The sequence below is a fragment of the Lagopus muta genome, chromosome 3 (genome assembly GCF_023343835.1).
Source record: "Lagopus muta isolate bLagMut1 chromosome 3, bLagMut1 primary, whole genome shotgun sequence".
Classification (NCBI taxonomy): Eukaryota; Metazoa; Chordata; class Aves; order Galliformes; family Phasianidae; genus Lagopus; species Lagopus muta.
Genome location: NC_064435.1, coordinates 69,130,095 through 69,146,421, shown reverse-complemented (window position 1 = coordinate 69,146,421; position 16,327 = coordinate 69,130,095). Strand labels below are relative to the sequence as shown.

The following is a 16,327-nucleotide window of genomic DNA, read 5'->3' as shown; positions in this document are numbered from 1 at the left end:
TAAATCAAAGCAGCCAAAACAAATACTTTAAATTATATACAAACAAGATATATACAAACTTGTTTGGTCTCTTTCCCTTTCTCTGTTGCCCTCCGCTGCCCCTGTAGGTGTTAAGGACGCCAGTTTCAGTCTGTAGATGGATAAATGGCAGCAGGTTAGTACTCAAGTCCTTTAAAAGAAGTGTAATGTTGATAGACTTTAGTATCTAGCTGGGATCATTCTGGTGCTTGCTGACAGGCTTTATACTTCACTTGTTACTCTGCAAGCCCGTATTGAATCTGAGTTTACTTTATATATTGCGTTTAACTTACATTGGATACTTGCTCCTTGTTATCTTGCTTCTTGTTATCTTTGCTATTTCTGAAGTTTGGCAGGAGTAACTAGGCTTGCCTTGCCCTGAAGGTTGCATTCTTTAATGACCAGTTATTAAGCATTGGTGAGTTGTTGCTATCAGCCTCTGGGCTGCAAAGTCTTGTCCTGGGCCTGTTCTTTCCAAGCTTCTGATGATCCTCTGTGCCATTTTATTACAGAGTTTAGTTCATCCTGCCCACTGTAACTACCTGTTACGAATACCTATTAGTTACAAAACATATATTACTGTAGACATTATGCAATTATACAAAACTCATGAGCATTTAATGCAAAGTAGATAATAGAGATCTTGTCATTAGATAACTGTTATTGCACACAAAAAAATGAATCTCCAGGCAGACCAAGGAATGCACAGAAAAAGCCCAACAAGTCAGTAAGCCAAAGTTGTTAAATCCTGTGGCCTGTTAGAAGTAATGGTGGCTTCATATTTATTGAGTTACAAAGCTAGGAAACAAGCTAGTGATTAACTAGTAACTAGATTTCAAATGGATTATGCTGGAATGCTGGATTGTACATTTTGTTCAGGGGAAAAGAAAACAAAACACACTGGATTTTCAATGTAATGAGTTTAATTCAATTTATTTCAATTAAATATTATGATTTCCTCAGTGTTTACAACACCATTTCAGAAATCCTATTTCAAATAGTGATTGTGATAGGGACCTTGGTTTGAAATAGTCCCCTGCTTCTGGAATGTATACGGTACACTTCATTTCCACTTGAATAAATTAAACACTTATGTTATGAGCTTCTCATTCTTGATGTTTGTCCCACAGGCAAATAAAGACACATATGCTATTTTTGGTCCTTGTAGGAGAAGAGTGGTTGCTGGAGAGACTCTTTATCAGGGAGTGCAGTAAAAGGACAAGGGGAAATTATTTTAAACTGAGACAGTAGATTCAGACTGTATATAAAAGGAGATACCTCATGAAGAGGAAGTGGACTGTACTAGAGCAGTTTGTCCAAAGAAGCTGTGGATGCTACACCTGGCCTACTTGGTGGCAACCCTGCCTGCAGCAGGGGGTTGGAGCCAGATGGTCTTTAAGTTCCCTTCCAACCCTGACTATTCTGTGGTTCTTATTTAGTTGTTGAGTAGATTACTCCCCTGATCAAATACAGTCATCATAGATTCCTATCTCATTGTGTTTGATTCCAGACACAGGTGCACATCTACTTTTTCTTTTACCAGAAATAAAATACACTGTATTGATAACACTGCATCATCTTAACATGGTGTTCTAACCAAAAACTTCCGTAAGCTAGATCCTTATGTTTATCACTCTATTAAAATACAGTTGAAATACACTGCTCTCCTTCTTACTGCTTCTCTTAAACTCCTGTGCATAATTTTTTTTTTTTTTAAATGAATAATCTCCAGTGCATAAAAGGGACACATGGGACCTCATTAAAAGAATTCCTAACTTGGCCTCTGTGGAAAATCTGTGTGACCCCCCAGCGAAGAGTTGCTTTGTTTTGTTAGAAATGTATCCAATCTCTGCACCCGCTTGTCCTTCCTGTTCTTGGTAGGAAAAAATAGAAAGCTGGAGACTTTTTCACACAAGCATGTATAATAAATACACAACATTAAGATGTGAGTAATTATGAAATCTGTTACTATCATAGCACAAGATTTGCTCTGTATCTCAGCTTTCTCTCATGTTACAACGTGTTTTCTGAGGCTAAACTGCTAAAAGGAATGACGGAAATGTGAAGTATCTGAAGGCGTTCTCATTTGACTTGAAATACTGTGTGATTTCATTTCTTTGAGGTTTAATATCATTGAATCCTATAAAAAAATAAGTTGCATTTTCCATAATTCATGTTGTTTGAGATGTGAACAGGCATATGATTGTAGCTCCTGGGGCCAAGTGTTACCTAAAAGCTCTTTGAAACATTTCCATGCACAAAATGAAATGTCTGTTCCCTCTTGAGTATGATAAAGCCATGCTGTGTCAGATTGTAGTTCTTTTGGTTTTTAAACAAGGACTCCAGAAATAAAACAATTATTCACCCACCACAGATTCTTCCAAAGCAAGAAGGTAATGAACTTTCCAATTTTCAAATCAGAGACTCTTGTCATCCCATAATGTAGTCATATTCGCATTTTTCTTTGTCATATGGCTTAAAAAAGCACTTTCATAACTTTAGAAATGTCTTGCCTGAATCAGTTGCAGTTCAAGGAAGAGCAGCTTCAAAGCTGTGACTTCCTGCAGACTCATCCAAATCTGGAGAGACACTGATGCAATCTTAGGTGGAAAAACAATTATAAAATTATTTTGTTTGTACAAAAAGTTAAAGCAAAAACAAAAGAAACAACAATCACAAAACCTCACCACACTAAAGGGGGTTTTGTGTCAAAACATTTGTACTGAGATAATGCATCTAAGCAATACTAGATCTTAAGAATAAGAAAGTAGCATGTTGATGTGCTTTTTTTTTTTTTTTTTTTTTTTACACTTTTAAATGTCTAGTAGACTTATTATTTCTCCTTGCTGAAATCCTTTTGCCTTTACTGGCACATTAATACTTCTGTTAGATTTCATATTATATTTGAAACCATTAACGCACGGAGCTTGTAGGTCATTCAGTGATTGCTTTTATAACCAAGAATTATCTGCACATGATATAGGTTTCACCTTCTGTACTTCATCATTGCTAATAAGTGTTTACTAAAATGCTTAAGTCTTGCTGAGGAGAAAAATATTTTAAGAGTTTCTACACTGTGACCAAAACCAAGTTCCACATTACATGCATTTTTGAATTACCAAACTGAAAAAATAAAAGCTTTAGAACCATTTTGTATGTCTTTTAAAAACTGCAACACTATAAATAGATAAATTAGTTGGCATTAAAAAAAAAAAAAGAAATAGAAAGCATTTGAGTCTTCCCTTTAAGGCTGGTGATAATTTTCTTCTGTGTTTCAAAGAATTTATTGAAAATGACATTCTGTCATCTCTGTTCTTCCATCTGCCTGAGATCCTGCAGGCTGCTTCTGTCTTTACACTTTTATCCTCAAACTCTTGCCAAACACATGAATCTTCAGGTTAATCTTTTTCCCCCTTCAGAATTCTTCTATTAAGATTCTTATGGGGAAAAAAAACAAAGCAGGTTACCCATCCTACTCACTCTAGACAATTGCCTTGATATTCTCCTGCTTTCTACCATTACTGCTTCTATTGACATTACCTTGTTGCTAGGTATGTGCAAGAAAGATTTCTTTCTCTGAACTTTGCATTATGATGAAAAATTTTACTGTGGATCTTATATCAGCGGAAAAACAAAGCATCTCTAACTAGCTTTTCTGAGGAAAACAAATAGACAACAGTACGTTGCTACAATTTTCCGAAAGGACAATGTGGAGCTGCCTTTTGCATCCTTCCCTAAATGGAATTTCATGGGTGAGTTTCCATCTCTTTCCATTCACTGCACAGCATGAAGGTCTTACATAGACTAGTTCCAGTGCTGTGCCCAGCAAACTGTATTCAGGCCTCTGTATGATAAGCCAGAACTCTATGTGAAAGGCCTGACATTCCTAATTTAGGAGCACAATGTGAATATAAAATACTTATTATTTTCCTATAAAAAAAAAAAAAACAACTTGCAGGCTAGCTAACACTTTTTCTTTTCAGTTACTAATGTCATTGGCCTGAAAATGCCAAAGAGTTGATGGTATGCTTACTGAGATGTCTAACAAAACCCTTGTTGCAAAGTCTACAGTTTATATTCAGAGTGCTCGTTCTGACCTAAAATTCAGTCTTGAGAGTTTGATTTGTGTATTCCAGCCATGTTTACACTGTTACTGGCAGTCAGTCCTCTCCACATTGCTAGGAATTACAGAAAAAGGCATAAAGTGTCCTTGCTTTTCCAGTAATTTAATGTGGGTCTACATACTGCTTTAATAAACAAACACAACACTACTACTCAGTAGTAGTCTGCAGCTTCATTATCCTGAAGCTATCCATCACTGTTAAATCGTTTAGTCTTTGGCATTTAAGCCAGCTCTCATAATTTGTATCTATTTGTGCCTCCTTTCTAGTCTGTTAAAGAATTTCTGTATGTGACATTCATTGAGGTTTTTTCCCCCAGTTTGATCGCTATAGTGTAAATCAATCCTTTCTCATCTTTTTTTTTTTTTTTTTTTTTTTTTTTTTTAATTCCTCATATATGAATTTAGGTGATTTTTGAGATAGGAATTGGGAATTTGTTTTGGGTCAAGGCTTGAGATGAGCATTACTGAGAATGAGGAGAAGTGAAGAAGCCTGTGTGTGCATTTAGCGGTTATGTTTTTCTTTAAGATCTCCCATGAGTTTTTTGTAAAGAGAGAATATTGCTGTTATGCAGTCAGTATGCTGAAACCCATACAATGCTCTATCTGAAGCACACTTTGATTTAATTTTACTGGGGAGCCATACTACTCTGTTTTGAGTCAGTTTATTTTCATTGCCACAGTGTTTTCATTCCTATGTTTGTACAATCTATAATCACTTCCTCCTTTTGTTTTCTTGATTAACCTTCTTGCTGGATTGCCTTTAGCAATGCCACGTTTCCCCTGCAGAGAGCTCAGCCTTCTTTCTGAGACTTCAGACAAGGTGTAAAATAAAACAGCTTCAGTCCTCACCTAAGGAATTTCCCCAGAGCAGCAGAGCACAGGCTGTGCTATATTCTGACCAGAAACATACAGACTGTGTCAATTAAAGCCTCATCTGGCTTATGGTAGGGTGATGCCAGCAGTAGAACAGCTCATATGTGAGGAGATGCAAAGGAAGCACACAGCTATTCTTGCCTTTTACTTCCTCATACTGGAAACAGAATAGTATGAAGTCAACAACCAATTAGTACTGGGTTGTTGGGTTGTGTTTCTTTTTTGGAAACATCTGTCTTACCAGGAATTGGCTGTAGATCAAAAGAAGTATTTTATTTGCAACAGCAGAGTTCCAAAAATACAACATGGACAAATTAAGCGCTTTGTAAACAAACTCTACATAAAACTGAAAATATTAAAAAAGCTAAAAATAGATTGTTGTGCAAAAGGGCTTGATTTAGCTGGTGATTCTTAGATTTCTGCAAATTAAACGGAAAGCATGAGACAGTTATATAAATCAACAGGAGATTAAGTGCTGACATGCCTGCAAAAAATGCATGCCCGCTCAGTTCGTACACTGTTGCTCGGTTTCTGCGCATCCCTGTCTTTTCAGAGTCCTGGTTTCTTTCCAGAGGAAATCCATCATAGCGTGTAAGTCTCACAGAAGGTGGAGATGTGCTTTGCATGCATCCCTGGGAGTGGGGTCCCATGCTCTGCCCAGGACAGATTGCTGCTGTCTGCGTGTGCCTGCTGGCACAGGGTTTTATTGCAATCTGCACTGGGGAAATCAAAGGCCAGATTCATATTTGACTAAACAGGGACAAACAGGGACACGTGTTGCTTTTTGAGGAGCCTCAGGGGATCTGAAACATCTGCATGAAAGTAGAAGATATGTATCTGACATTAAGGGTATAGATTCTGCAACACTGGTAAAATGAAAGAGAAGGATGGATAATTGTTTGTTTGTCTGTGTGATTGCAATTACTGACCAGGAAAGTACGAACTTGTGAATGTTGTAGGTAGTCCAAGCTTACATTTATTATCACAATTAGAGACATTTTTCATATATGCATACCTGTGTTTCTTTTTTTTCCACCAAGCAACCTGTAAAATGTTATGCTGTCATCTGGATTGCCTTCTCCTTTCTTACTTTTAGCTCAGGTAGCCAGCGGCTCTGGCAGGTGTGGGTGCAATTCAAGCAGCTCACGGTTCAGCTGCCCCCCTTTGCTAGAGGTCACATTTTCCCAGTTGACAGAAGCAAACGTGTCTACATCACAGTTGCTGTGCTTCCCTGTCCAAGTGATTACAAGCTATGACTGAAGATGGGTTTGTGTTTGTACATTTGACTGCAGAGGCAATGACAGACATCACTTCTGGCAGCTCTGTTGCAGCTTCTGCCCTGGGGAGAGGCAGGTATCTGCAGTGTGATAAAGTATTAAATTGCACTTAAGTGCACTTTAAGTTCAGTTATGCTACTGTTTGCTTCAGTTTGCCTGGGTCAAGGCCTGAAAATGAGATTTATAGCATATATATTTTTTAAACCTACCTGCTATAACCATTTTCCACAGGTGCTGTTCTATTCCATCACCATCTAGAAAGAGAATAATTTTGCTTGAAAGGAGAATGAGCAGTTTATGTTTGTGTTTTCCCTTTTACTCATTTATAGAAGAGTGGCGTTGGCCTTTGAGCTACAAAGACATGGATGTTCATAGGCACACCAATGTATATTTCTTGTCTTCACTCCTAATTGGATATTGATAATATCTGGAGTTTCTGGAGATAAAAATAATCCATCAAGTGCTGGAGAGAGATCTGGTAGCCATACTTTGCTAAAATTATACCTTCTACAGGCTTCCAAGTCCATACTCAGTTTACCTACTAAGTAGCTTCATTTTCAAAAGTACTGAAAATTCATTTTCTGCTGCCTTCGTGATAAGGTGTAGATGATCAAAATCTTCCAGTGTTTCATTTGTGTGACAGAATCCAATTTTGGTGGATTTAAATATTTGCACAGTTTAATTCATTTCAACAAGCAGTTCTGGGTTTTGCTGCGGCTCCTGGGTTTTGGCTTGCAACTCTGAGCCAAAGTTCACAGCATTTGTAATTTAGCAGCTGCTCTAACATTTGTAGTGTTACCTCAGGAGTGGTGACATTATAGGATTTTTTTTCTAGCAATTTATATACCATTTAAATAATTATTTGGAATGAAAGATAAAGTAAGAATGTGAAAGTAAGCAGAGTAAAACCAGACTTCAACTCTTTCTAACATTAGCTCTCAAATTTTGATTCCATTTTTTGTATGAAACACTTTATAAATCTTTAAAGGGGAAAGGAGGGGGGGAAACAATAAAAGAAAACAGCAGATAAATGAGAGAAGCTGCAGTTTGAGAACTGTTTGAATTCAGAGGAAGTTAATAATTTCATGTTCTCAAATCTGTTTTGATGTATCAGTTACTGGTAGGTGAATTTTTGCCTCCAGCTTAAAATAGGAAATTTCAACTGAACCTAAAGATTGTGTAGTTGCAGGAAATAAAAATAATGATTGCCCATAGGAGGATATAAGCAGTAACTTCTGCTGTATTAATCATATAATAAATGTCTATGAACAAATGAATAAGAATCTTAAAAACTTGGTTCTAAATAATGTGGATCGAAAAATACAATTTTTTTTCTGCTTTACTTATTTATTTATTTCCAGAGCTACTCTATCACTGTGCTCAATTTGAAATTGCCCTATGAAGGGCAGGAGCCATTTCTCCCTGTAGGAGTACATCTTGCTGCTTAATCCTCAATCTCATGATTACAGGTTCTGCAGCTTTTACTTTTTTCTCCTCTTGTTTCACAATTACACATTTAGCAACCTGTGGAGTTCTTGTTCCATGGGAGCAGACAAAGCAAAATAAAATTTGTTTGCAGATATTTCCCATTGCTAAATTCAGGAAAAGGCACATTGGCTAGATAGAAATGGATGAATCCAAGAAACTGGGATTTCAGGGTCCAATTCTTTGCAGGTCACAACGTAGTGAAGCCTGTGAAAACTAAATTAAATTTCCCAATTTACTTCCACTTTAGATAATCTAGATTCTTGTATAGGATTTCATTTTAGAACAAGGACAGAACTTGCATTATCTTTTGAGAGGGCTGCAGGAAGGAGAAGCTACTCCATAGAACAGAAATCAAGGTAATTTATTTAAGATAACAGGTTTGCACTTTTTGCAAAACAGCGGTCTCTGTAAGTGAGGTGTTATCAACTTTTTGGTGGTGCTTTTTTTATTATGGTCTAACTTTCTTACTTCCAGTTAATAAATATTTGGATAGCCATGCTTTCCAGCAATTAAAAAATTATGTTTCAAGTTAATAACTATTTCAGAAACTTGAGAGATTTTTTTTCAGGAATTGCAGGGCCCATGTGACAACATTAAGCTTCTCAGTAAGTCTGTGTGAAGCTAATTGCAAACAATAGAGTTATTACAGCAGAGTAAGTCGCCCCTTATCTGTCTAATTTAATCCACCTTCTTCCGTATTTGCATTTGTAATGGATAAAGCCACGCGTACAGATTGTTTGTATGGCCCAGCAGAGTGCTAATGCACTAAGCTGCAGCCTTTTCATTGCACTAAATAAGCTGAGCAAGCTCCCTCAAATGGAGTTTTGAACAATTCCCTTCTCTCCAGTTCTTAAGTACTGATTGTCAGGTAAGCAACACTGCAGTTTGCAGGAGGCTACGTTCCTTTCCTGATACTTTTCAACCTGCAAATTGTGCTTTCTTAATTGTAAAGATAAAGTTGAATTTTCTGTCTTCGTAGATGTATAAGTATGCCTTTCAAAGCTGATGTTTGCTCACTACTTCTAAGCACTGATTCAAATGCTGGAAAGACTCATTTTGATTCATGTGCAAGTTACACATCATTTACCTTCAATGATATTTACATTTCACCATCTACTTGTCATGTTGTCACTCACATTTGGAGGTCATTTCTTTCTTACTCCAGTGAGGACCTTCACTACATAGTAATACAATGCCTGCTTAACTGAAATCTCTTTTGAATCAGTTTCACTGATCCATGCAATCATTTATACGTGGTTGAGCCCTTCAGCCTTATAACCTTCATTATTTATTGTCATGGGTGCTCTGTTTAAATCTCAGTTTTATCTTATATTTCCTTTCTGCAGGCTTTGCAGAGGTCTAAATGACCTCTTCAGTATCTTTGATTTTTAGTGGCATGTCCCATGCAAGTGTTAGAAAGGTATGGAGAGGACAGGAGGAGTGCTTTGATAGCAGACTGTGCTTCATGTGCTGTGCAGAAGTAGCACTGGGATTGCATCAGGGACACTTGGAAGATTGGTACAAATTAAGCTGTCAGCAGACAGGCTTGCTGTTCTGGATTTACAGGGGCTTTACTACTTTTCGTTTCTCCACAAGGAGTGTGCAAAAATTTGTACAAATTCTTGATGTCCTCAGTTCTTTGGGGAAAAAAAAAAATAAAAAAGGTATATGCATTAAAAAATGTACCCTGTTCTTTATCACGTAACAATTTCATTTACTACGTGCATTTGGATAGGATGGTTAATTGTAATGCAGGTGCATAAATGTGTTAGGTTTGAAAAATCCAAATTAACAACTATGCCACTTTCTATATTGTCTTGAGATATCTATCAGAATAAAGAAACATTTTTTCTCCAGCCATTGTAGTTTTATTTTGAGTATGAGTTAATTTAAAATATCATGCTTTAAAATGGACTGTTATCACTTAAATGAACTTTTATCACTCTAAATGGTTTCCTGCTGCCGATGTGAACATAAGCATCCAAGCAGCAAGAGTTAAAAATGGAAATGGCAATTCCTCAATGCAGCTGAGCAGTTTCATGGCAGATATGGAGCTGAAGATGCTCCTACCAGCTATGTCTCCATTGAGACATTCAGTTGAGCTACTCATGATTTATTTTCTTTTTCATTTTCATAAAAATTTTCTTTGTAAAAACTTGACTAGTTTGACATAAAATGTAGCAGTCAAGTACAGAATTTAACAAATGCAAAAGAAAAAAAAGGGGAAGTGGTGACTTCCTTCACTCAAAAATCTGATAGTTAGAACATAAGTACTTCAGGTTTTTGTATTAAGTTTAGTTGTTTTATGAGGAAATTATGATTGCAAGAACTTTCCTTAGCAAAATGAAGTCAATATTGAAAATAGGAAGGATGTGAGTACTGAATTCTCCTAGTGTTATGACTTTACTAGTTACAAATCCAGCTTTAAATTCATTTTCAATTTCCCTTTCCATCAATGGAAAAACTTCCAATTCTTTTGTTTAAAATATATAAAATAGAAGCAAAAGATTGTAGTCAGTCACTATTTGCAGCCAAAAAAAGAAATTTGTTCCCTTCAGAAGATGCATATTTCTTCTGCATAGGGTAAAATGATTTTCCTCCTTCTATTTATCAAAATACTTTAAAAAATTTATTATAAAAACAATTTGCCTCCCCCTACTTTACAACAATACAGGATTCTTTCTGCATGCAGTGATAGTCTCTGAAGACCTGGATCCACTGAAATCAATAGAGCTTTTCCCACTGATGTAAACTGAAGCTGAAGCGTTGCCTATAAACTAGGAAATAGATTAGTTTTTGTATGATGAAAACACAATGACAATCTTAGCAGTTTTTTTTAGGTTTTCATTTTTAAGTTTTGCTGTGAAATGTACAATGTGAAATGTAGATGTTTTGTCTATAGATGAGAATTTAATGGGGTTTCTGTTCTTTCAGTTCATGTTTTTGATATAGTATTCCAACAGAAAAATGGTAATAAAGTAAGGTATAGCTAAGGCATTTGCTTAAGAACCAAGCTTTTATGAACTGGAGGAATAAACAGAAACATGATCAAGGGCTTGTCTTTTGTTTCTTATTGTTTGAAAGTGCTTTCTAAGGGATAAGATAGTTCTGTAATGAAAATAAATGAATATATTTTTTTTTCAAGTTCAATTAATGACTTTCCTGAACATATCTTTCAGCGACTGCAAGATAAATGTTGTTTATTTATCTCTTGTTTCTTGAAGAGGAAGAGGGTAAATCGGTTCTTCAGGAAGCTTACATTTCTATGTGTGAACAAGGCCCCCTGTTAACAGAAACTGGTTTTCTGTTGAGTTTTATAATGCTGCTACATTCATTCTAAGTTTTGTTTTGATTTCACGAGAAAGCTGTCCTTTTCTTTACATAAACAGTGCTGTTACAAGCTCAAAGGTTGGGAGGAGGCTGATAGACTCAGGTTGTTTTATCTTACAGCCATATCTTGTCCCTGGTGGCCGTTCAACATGTAAATTGGAAACATTCTTTTCTATTAGTGTTTTCTCTTGTGAAAAAAAGAAATGAATATTTGGAACAGGAAAACTGAAGTTTGGCAAGATGGAACAAAGAGCAAAAGATTTATAAGCATTTTTAACTAATAGACTGTTCAGTTGTCCCAAAAGAATATTTGAGAATTAATGCTATGTATTAAAACATATCATAAAAATTAACTGTTGGGCTGAGTGTATTTGAATGGGCTTTTAATGTTGATTTAAGCTGCCATGTCTCTCGCGTGAACAGATGAAAAGGAAAAACAGCGATGAACAAAAGAAGTGTTTTCAACATAGACATACTATTTGCATCAAAGGAATAAGAGCCTGTAAGAAGAACCTCTCATAATGTGTAATACAGGTAGAGATAGAAAGCTCCATCTCAATTCCGTTTTTCATTTAAAGAGCAAAAGTTCAAATATAGGAAGAATTTAGCCTGGTTTCATAAGGACATGAATAAAATCAAACTCATGGTGTGCGTAGAAGTTAGAATAGAAAATTATTGAAAATTTTAAGAAAAGAGGCTGTACAGAGGGCACCTAGAAATGCACTGGCAACATCCAGAACGTTGGCACTAAACGAACTGTGTCCTCTACTGATTATTTTTAATTGAGAGGTGTTTATTGCCTATTTCACATTGTTTTTATGGCTCACCTGTCTACACTGTGTCAATTTCAAAAAGACTTAATCATTTCTATAAACTTTATTTTTTGATTGAAAGGTAACAATACAAAAATCAACAGCAAACAAAAAAACTGAAAATTTTAGGTCACTATGAAATAGCTATATTGAAACTAACCTTGCAGAATCTACTGTACTGATGGAATTGTTCTTGCTTATGTGGTACCAGATCAAAAGCTTGAATTTCAGGATATTTGAACATAATACAGCATTTCTAAGTTGTCAGTGAACTTTTCCAAGGTATTTGCCTTCACAACAGGAGATACTTTGATTAGGAAAACTGAAATATATGGCAAATATTAAACTAAGTAAAAACTGGCTCCCTGACAAATTGAAAAATTTAGTGTTAATGGACAGATATAAATGACTAGGGATCTTTCTAGCAGGATCTGTCTGGAATCATCTCTTGGGTCAATAGTACTTAACATTTTTATCATCAGTCTAGACAGTGATATAAGACATCTCCAGTAAAGCTTGATCATAACAAAGATTCTTGAGGTAGTATATAACATGCTAGATAATTGCAGAAGGTAATAAAACATATTTTAGTATTGCCAAACACCATCTTATTGTGCAGGATAGGAAACTATGTGAAATTGTAAAGCTGTGATTTAGAGAAGGACAGGTTATCAAAGATAATTGGGTCTACTTAAGCTCTTTGTACAACACTGTGGGAAAAAAAAAATGCTCTAATATAATAATGTATGCATTAAAGTCAGACTCGCATACGGAACAGTTTTGCTACTGCCTCTACTTACTGTCCTGATAAGACTGCTTCTGGAGTGACAGTTCAGGTTTTGGTGCCCGGTCTTAAGAGGTATAAGGAAAGAGCTCCAAAATGAGACATAAGGTTGCACAGAACCTCAGATTGGGGTTTTAACCTTACAAAGCTTTAAGAATTTCACTTCAGTTCTTTATTATGTACAGGTACATTGGTGTGAAAAATATGTTTGTAGGTACAAGAAAAGGAACACTTTCAGTATTATTAGGCAGATAAAGGCAGAGCAAAATTAATGTTGTCCTTTGCTGTTTCTTTCTCCCTTTAATTAAGGGGAAAATGCAGTCTTGAATTAACTTGCGAGTTATCTCTGAGGCTTACTAAATAGTGGAACAGCTGATGTGGGAAGGTGATAGACTCATCAGTGCTAAACAGCTTTAAAAATTAGAGAAAGTGAGCAAGTTGCCATTGCTAAATCTGCACAGTAACATGGCTGATGGGGGTGAATAGGCAGCTAGGATGGCAAGCTGGGTGGTACTGGCTGTTCTGGGATCTGTTTGCTTTATTAGTTGTTTTCTTTTTTACAGTTCACGTGCTATTAGGAGACCAGTCATACATGTTCTGTTCTCAGTTGTTGCATTAAGGCAAAAACACGCATGATATGTTAAATACACATTATTCACTAGGCCTTAAGCTGGGAAGAGACTTTGTACAGCCTCAAGGATTGAACAGAAGCATTCTGAAGATGATTTTGGACAAAAGCTAGAATATTTAACTGATTTTTAATGGTGAAAATCTAAGAATGCTTTCTAGCCTGAAGTACTACAAAACTATGAAACCATGAAGTTGTTGCAAAATAAAGGTCCTCCTTGCCTCGTAACATGGTAGTCTTGAATGCTGTGCTTAGTGCTCCAAGGCCTTGTTGCCTTAGTGGGGTACGAGTTTCTGAGGAGTAACTCTTATTCCAACTATTATAGATGGAAAAATTAAAAACTTTCAGGCAAACAATTTTATTTTAAATCTGAAATATCAACATAAGAGGACTGTTCTGAAATAGGATGGAGTAGGACTGCTTCCTGTTCTATGATGTTGGCTCACAACATCAGAGGTGGATGTTGGTGGTATGGTAGTAGTTCAACCTTCTGACCAATATGCTATTGCATTTCGTTGCTGTGTGACAAATGACAGCAGAGGGAGAGTCTGACAGACTGTCATATGACGTGGAAGCGCGGATGAAGCAAAGACCTGTCATTGAATTTCTCCATGCAGAAAAAATGGCACCCATCGACACCTGCTGAACATTTATGGAGACCAAACAGTGGATGTGAGCACAGTGAGGTGATGAGTGATACATTTCAGCCGTGGTGACAGCTACATGAAACATAAGCCTTGTTCTGGATGGCCATGCAAAGCTGTCACACCACAAAAAGTAATCAAGTGTCTCGATCAGCTTGTCTGTACAAATTGGCGGTTTACAGCAAGGGGGCTGTTTGGTGCTGGATATTAGCTTTGATTCATTGGAAACAGTGGTGGAAGCATTGGAATATCACAAAGTTTGTGCCAACTGAGTCCCTCATATGCTCACCCAGGAACAGAATGAACACCATATGCAAGTTTTTCAGGATCTGTTGAAGCTATAAAGAGGCTGAAGATAACAGTTTCCTGGATCCTGTCACTGAGGGTTAACTTGATAATCTTGAAGATCATTTCCAACATGAGCAATTCTGTGATTGCTAGTGATGAGATGATAGTATCTCCACTATCATCTGGAGCGAAAACAGCAGTCCATAGAGTGAGGACATGTGAATTCCTCATAGAAGAAAAAGCTCAGCCTTTAGCGAGTGAAGTTATGTGTGTTGTCTTTTGGGATATGAAAAGAGTGATCCTTCTGGATTTCCTGGAACCTGGACAAAACATCAGCTCTAGCCACTACATCACATCACTGACTAAGCTGAAGGCTCGAACTTCCAGAGCCAGCCCAGAAAAGAAGACAACCTTTCTCTTGCAGCATAACTCCTGGCCCCATACTAGTCTGGGTACCATGGAGCACACTGCCAATCTTGGCTGGCCTGTCCTATCACACCCACCATATAGTCCAGATTTGGCATCATCTGACTTTGGTCTGTTTAGACCAATGAAAGGTGGACTGCGTGTGCAACATTTTCCTAGTAACAGCTGCCATAGCAGCTGTGAAACAGGAGGTCCACCTTTGAGTGTGCCAGGCAGGTTCTACTTCATTGCCAGCAAAAAGGCTGGCAATGAATGGTGACTACATTGAAAACTAGTGTTTTCCAACTGAGAATTTTCTCTACCAAATAGTGTTATCATGCTCTGTTTGTGTTGTAATTTCCATGGAAATAAATAGGAGGCATTACTTTTCAAGCAACAGATTTTGACGAACCTCCTAAAAGTGCGTATGTCATGAGGTTCAAGAATATTAGAAACTGTGTTTGTTTCGTATGTAAGATCTGCTCCCTTTGGTGCACATCAGCTTACACAGAATTTTATTCTGCTGATAGGTTTAGCAGTGCTAGGAGTTGTGGATAAAATATGCACCAAAGGGAGACACATTTTGTCAATTTTTCCTTTGTAATATGAAAGTAATGCACAATGTGGATAGTCGTTTGCTTATTTATATACACTACATATTTATCAGTTTGGATTTTTTTTACTTGCAATTGATGATAATTCCTCTTAAATGCTTTAACATATCAGCTACATCTTATTTGGGCAATTGGTTTATAACAGATACTCTCAGTTTTTAGCTTACTGTTTTTGTAGATCTAATAGATTTGCCAGAGATCTTACATAACTAATTTGTACAGGTATATTTTATCTTCTGTCGGGGTAATTCTGTGATTGGCAAAATACAGAGGAAAGAGAATAAAATACTTCCTTTTTGAGATTTGATTTAAAATTCCGTTGATGAACACTGCCATTAGATACAGTGCAAAAACATCAGAGACTTTTTTTGTTAGTTAACTTTCATTTGTTCCAAGATCATTTTTATTTTTTTAAGTCATGTCTAATTCATGACCATTTTCTTTCAGGAATATCAACCTTGTAACACCAATGCCTGTCCAGAGTTAAAAAAGACAACTCCTTGGACACCTTGGACTCCCGTTAATATTTCAGACAATGGTGGTCACTACGAACAACGATTCCGATACACCTGCAAAGCACGCTTGCCTGACCCAAATTTGCTGGAGGTGGGAAGGCAAAGGATTGAAATGCGTTATTGTTCCAGCGACGGCACCAGCGGGTGCTCGACAGATGGTAAGCAAAGATAGAGTGGCTGCACAGTGCTTCATGTTAGTGAGGTGTCTGCTATTCCATTTTCAGCACCAAGCAGGAGTTTTTGCTGGCTGGTGTTTTGTGTAACAGAACTGATAATGAAAAGGAGGACACAGTATCAACAGCAGTGAATGTAGCTTGTATTTTTCCAGATGCAGATTCATTTTTCATACTAATCAAGTTTGTTTTACCACTGACTATGAAATTTGTTAGTTTATTTTAATATTTTGCAGCAATCCACGGGTAATTACAAGATAGCTTGATGCTTGGAGTATTCTCTCACTTCCTCATAGTGCCCTGGCATTTTGCTGGGGAAGAGTTTGTGCAATATTTAATAAGTATTTGATAAATG

The 16,327-nt window shown here is 36.7% G+C and overlaps 1 protein-coding gene across 6 annotated transcripts in view; it reads left to right on the top strand.

Annotated features, from left to right (window-relative positions):
* The window catches only part of SEMA5A (semaphorin 5A), a 313,513-nt gene that overhangs the window by 265,445 nt on the left and 31,741 nt on the right, over nt 1-16,327 (top strand). For all 6 annotated transcript variants that reach the window (XM_048939888.1, XM_048939884.1, XM_048939886.1 and 3 more), the window contains one exon: nt 15,732-15,957. In XM_048939888.1, the coding sequence (XP_048795845.1) occupies nt 15,732-15,957 (226 nt within the window). The remainder of the gene's footprint in view (nt 1-15,731; nt 15,958-16,327) is intronic.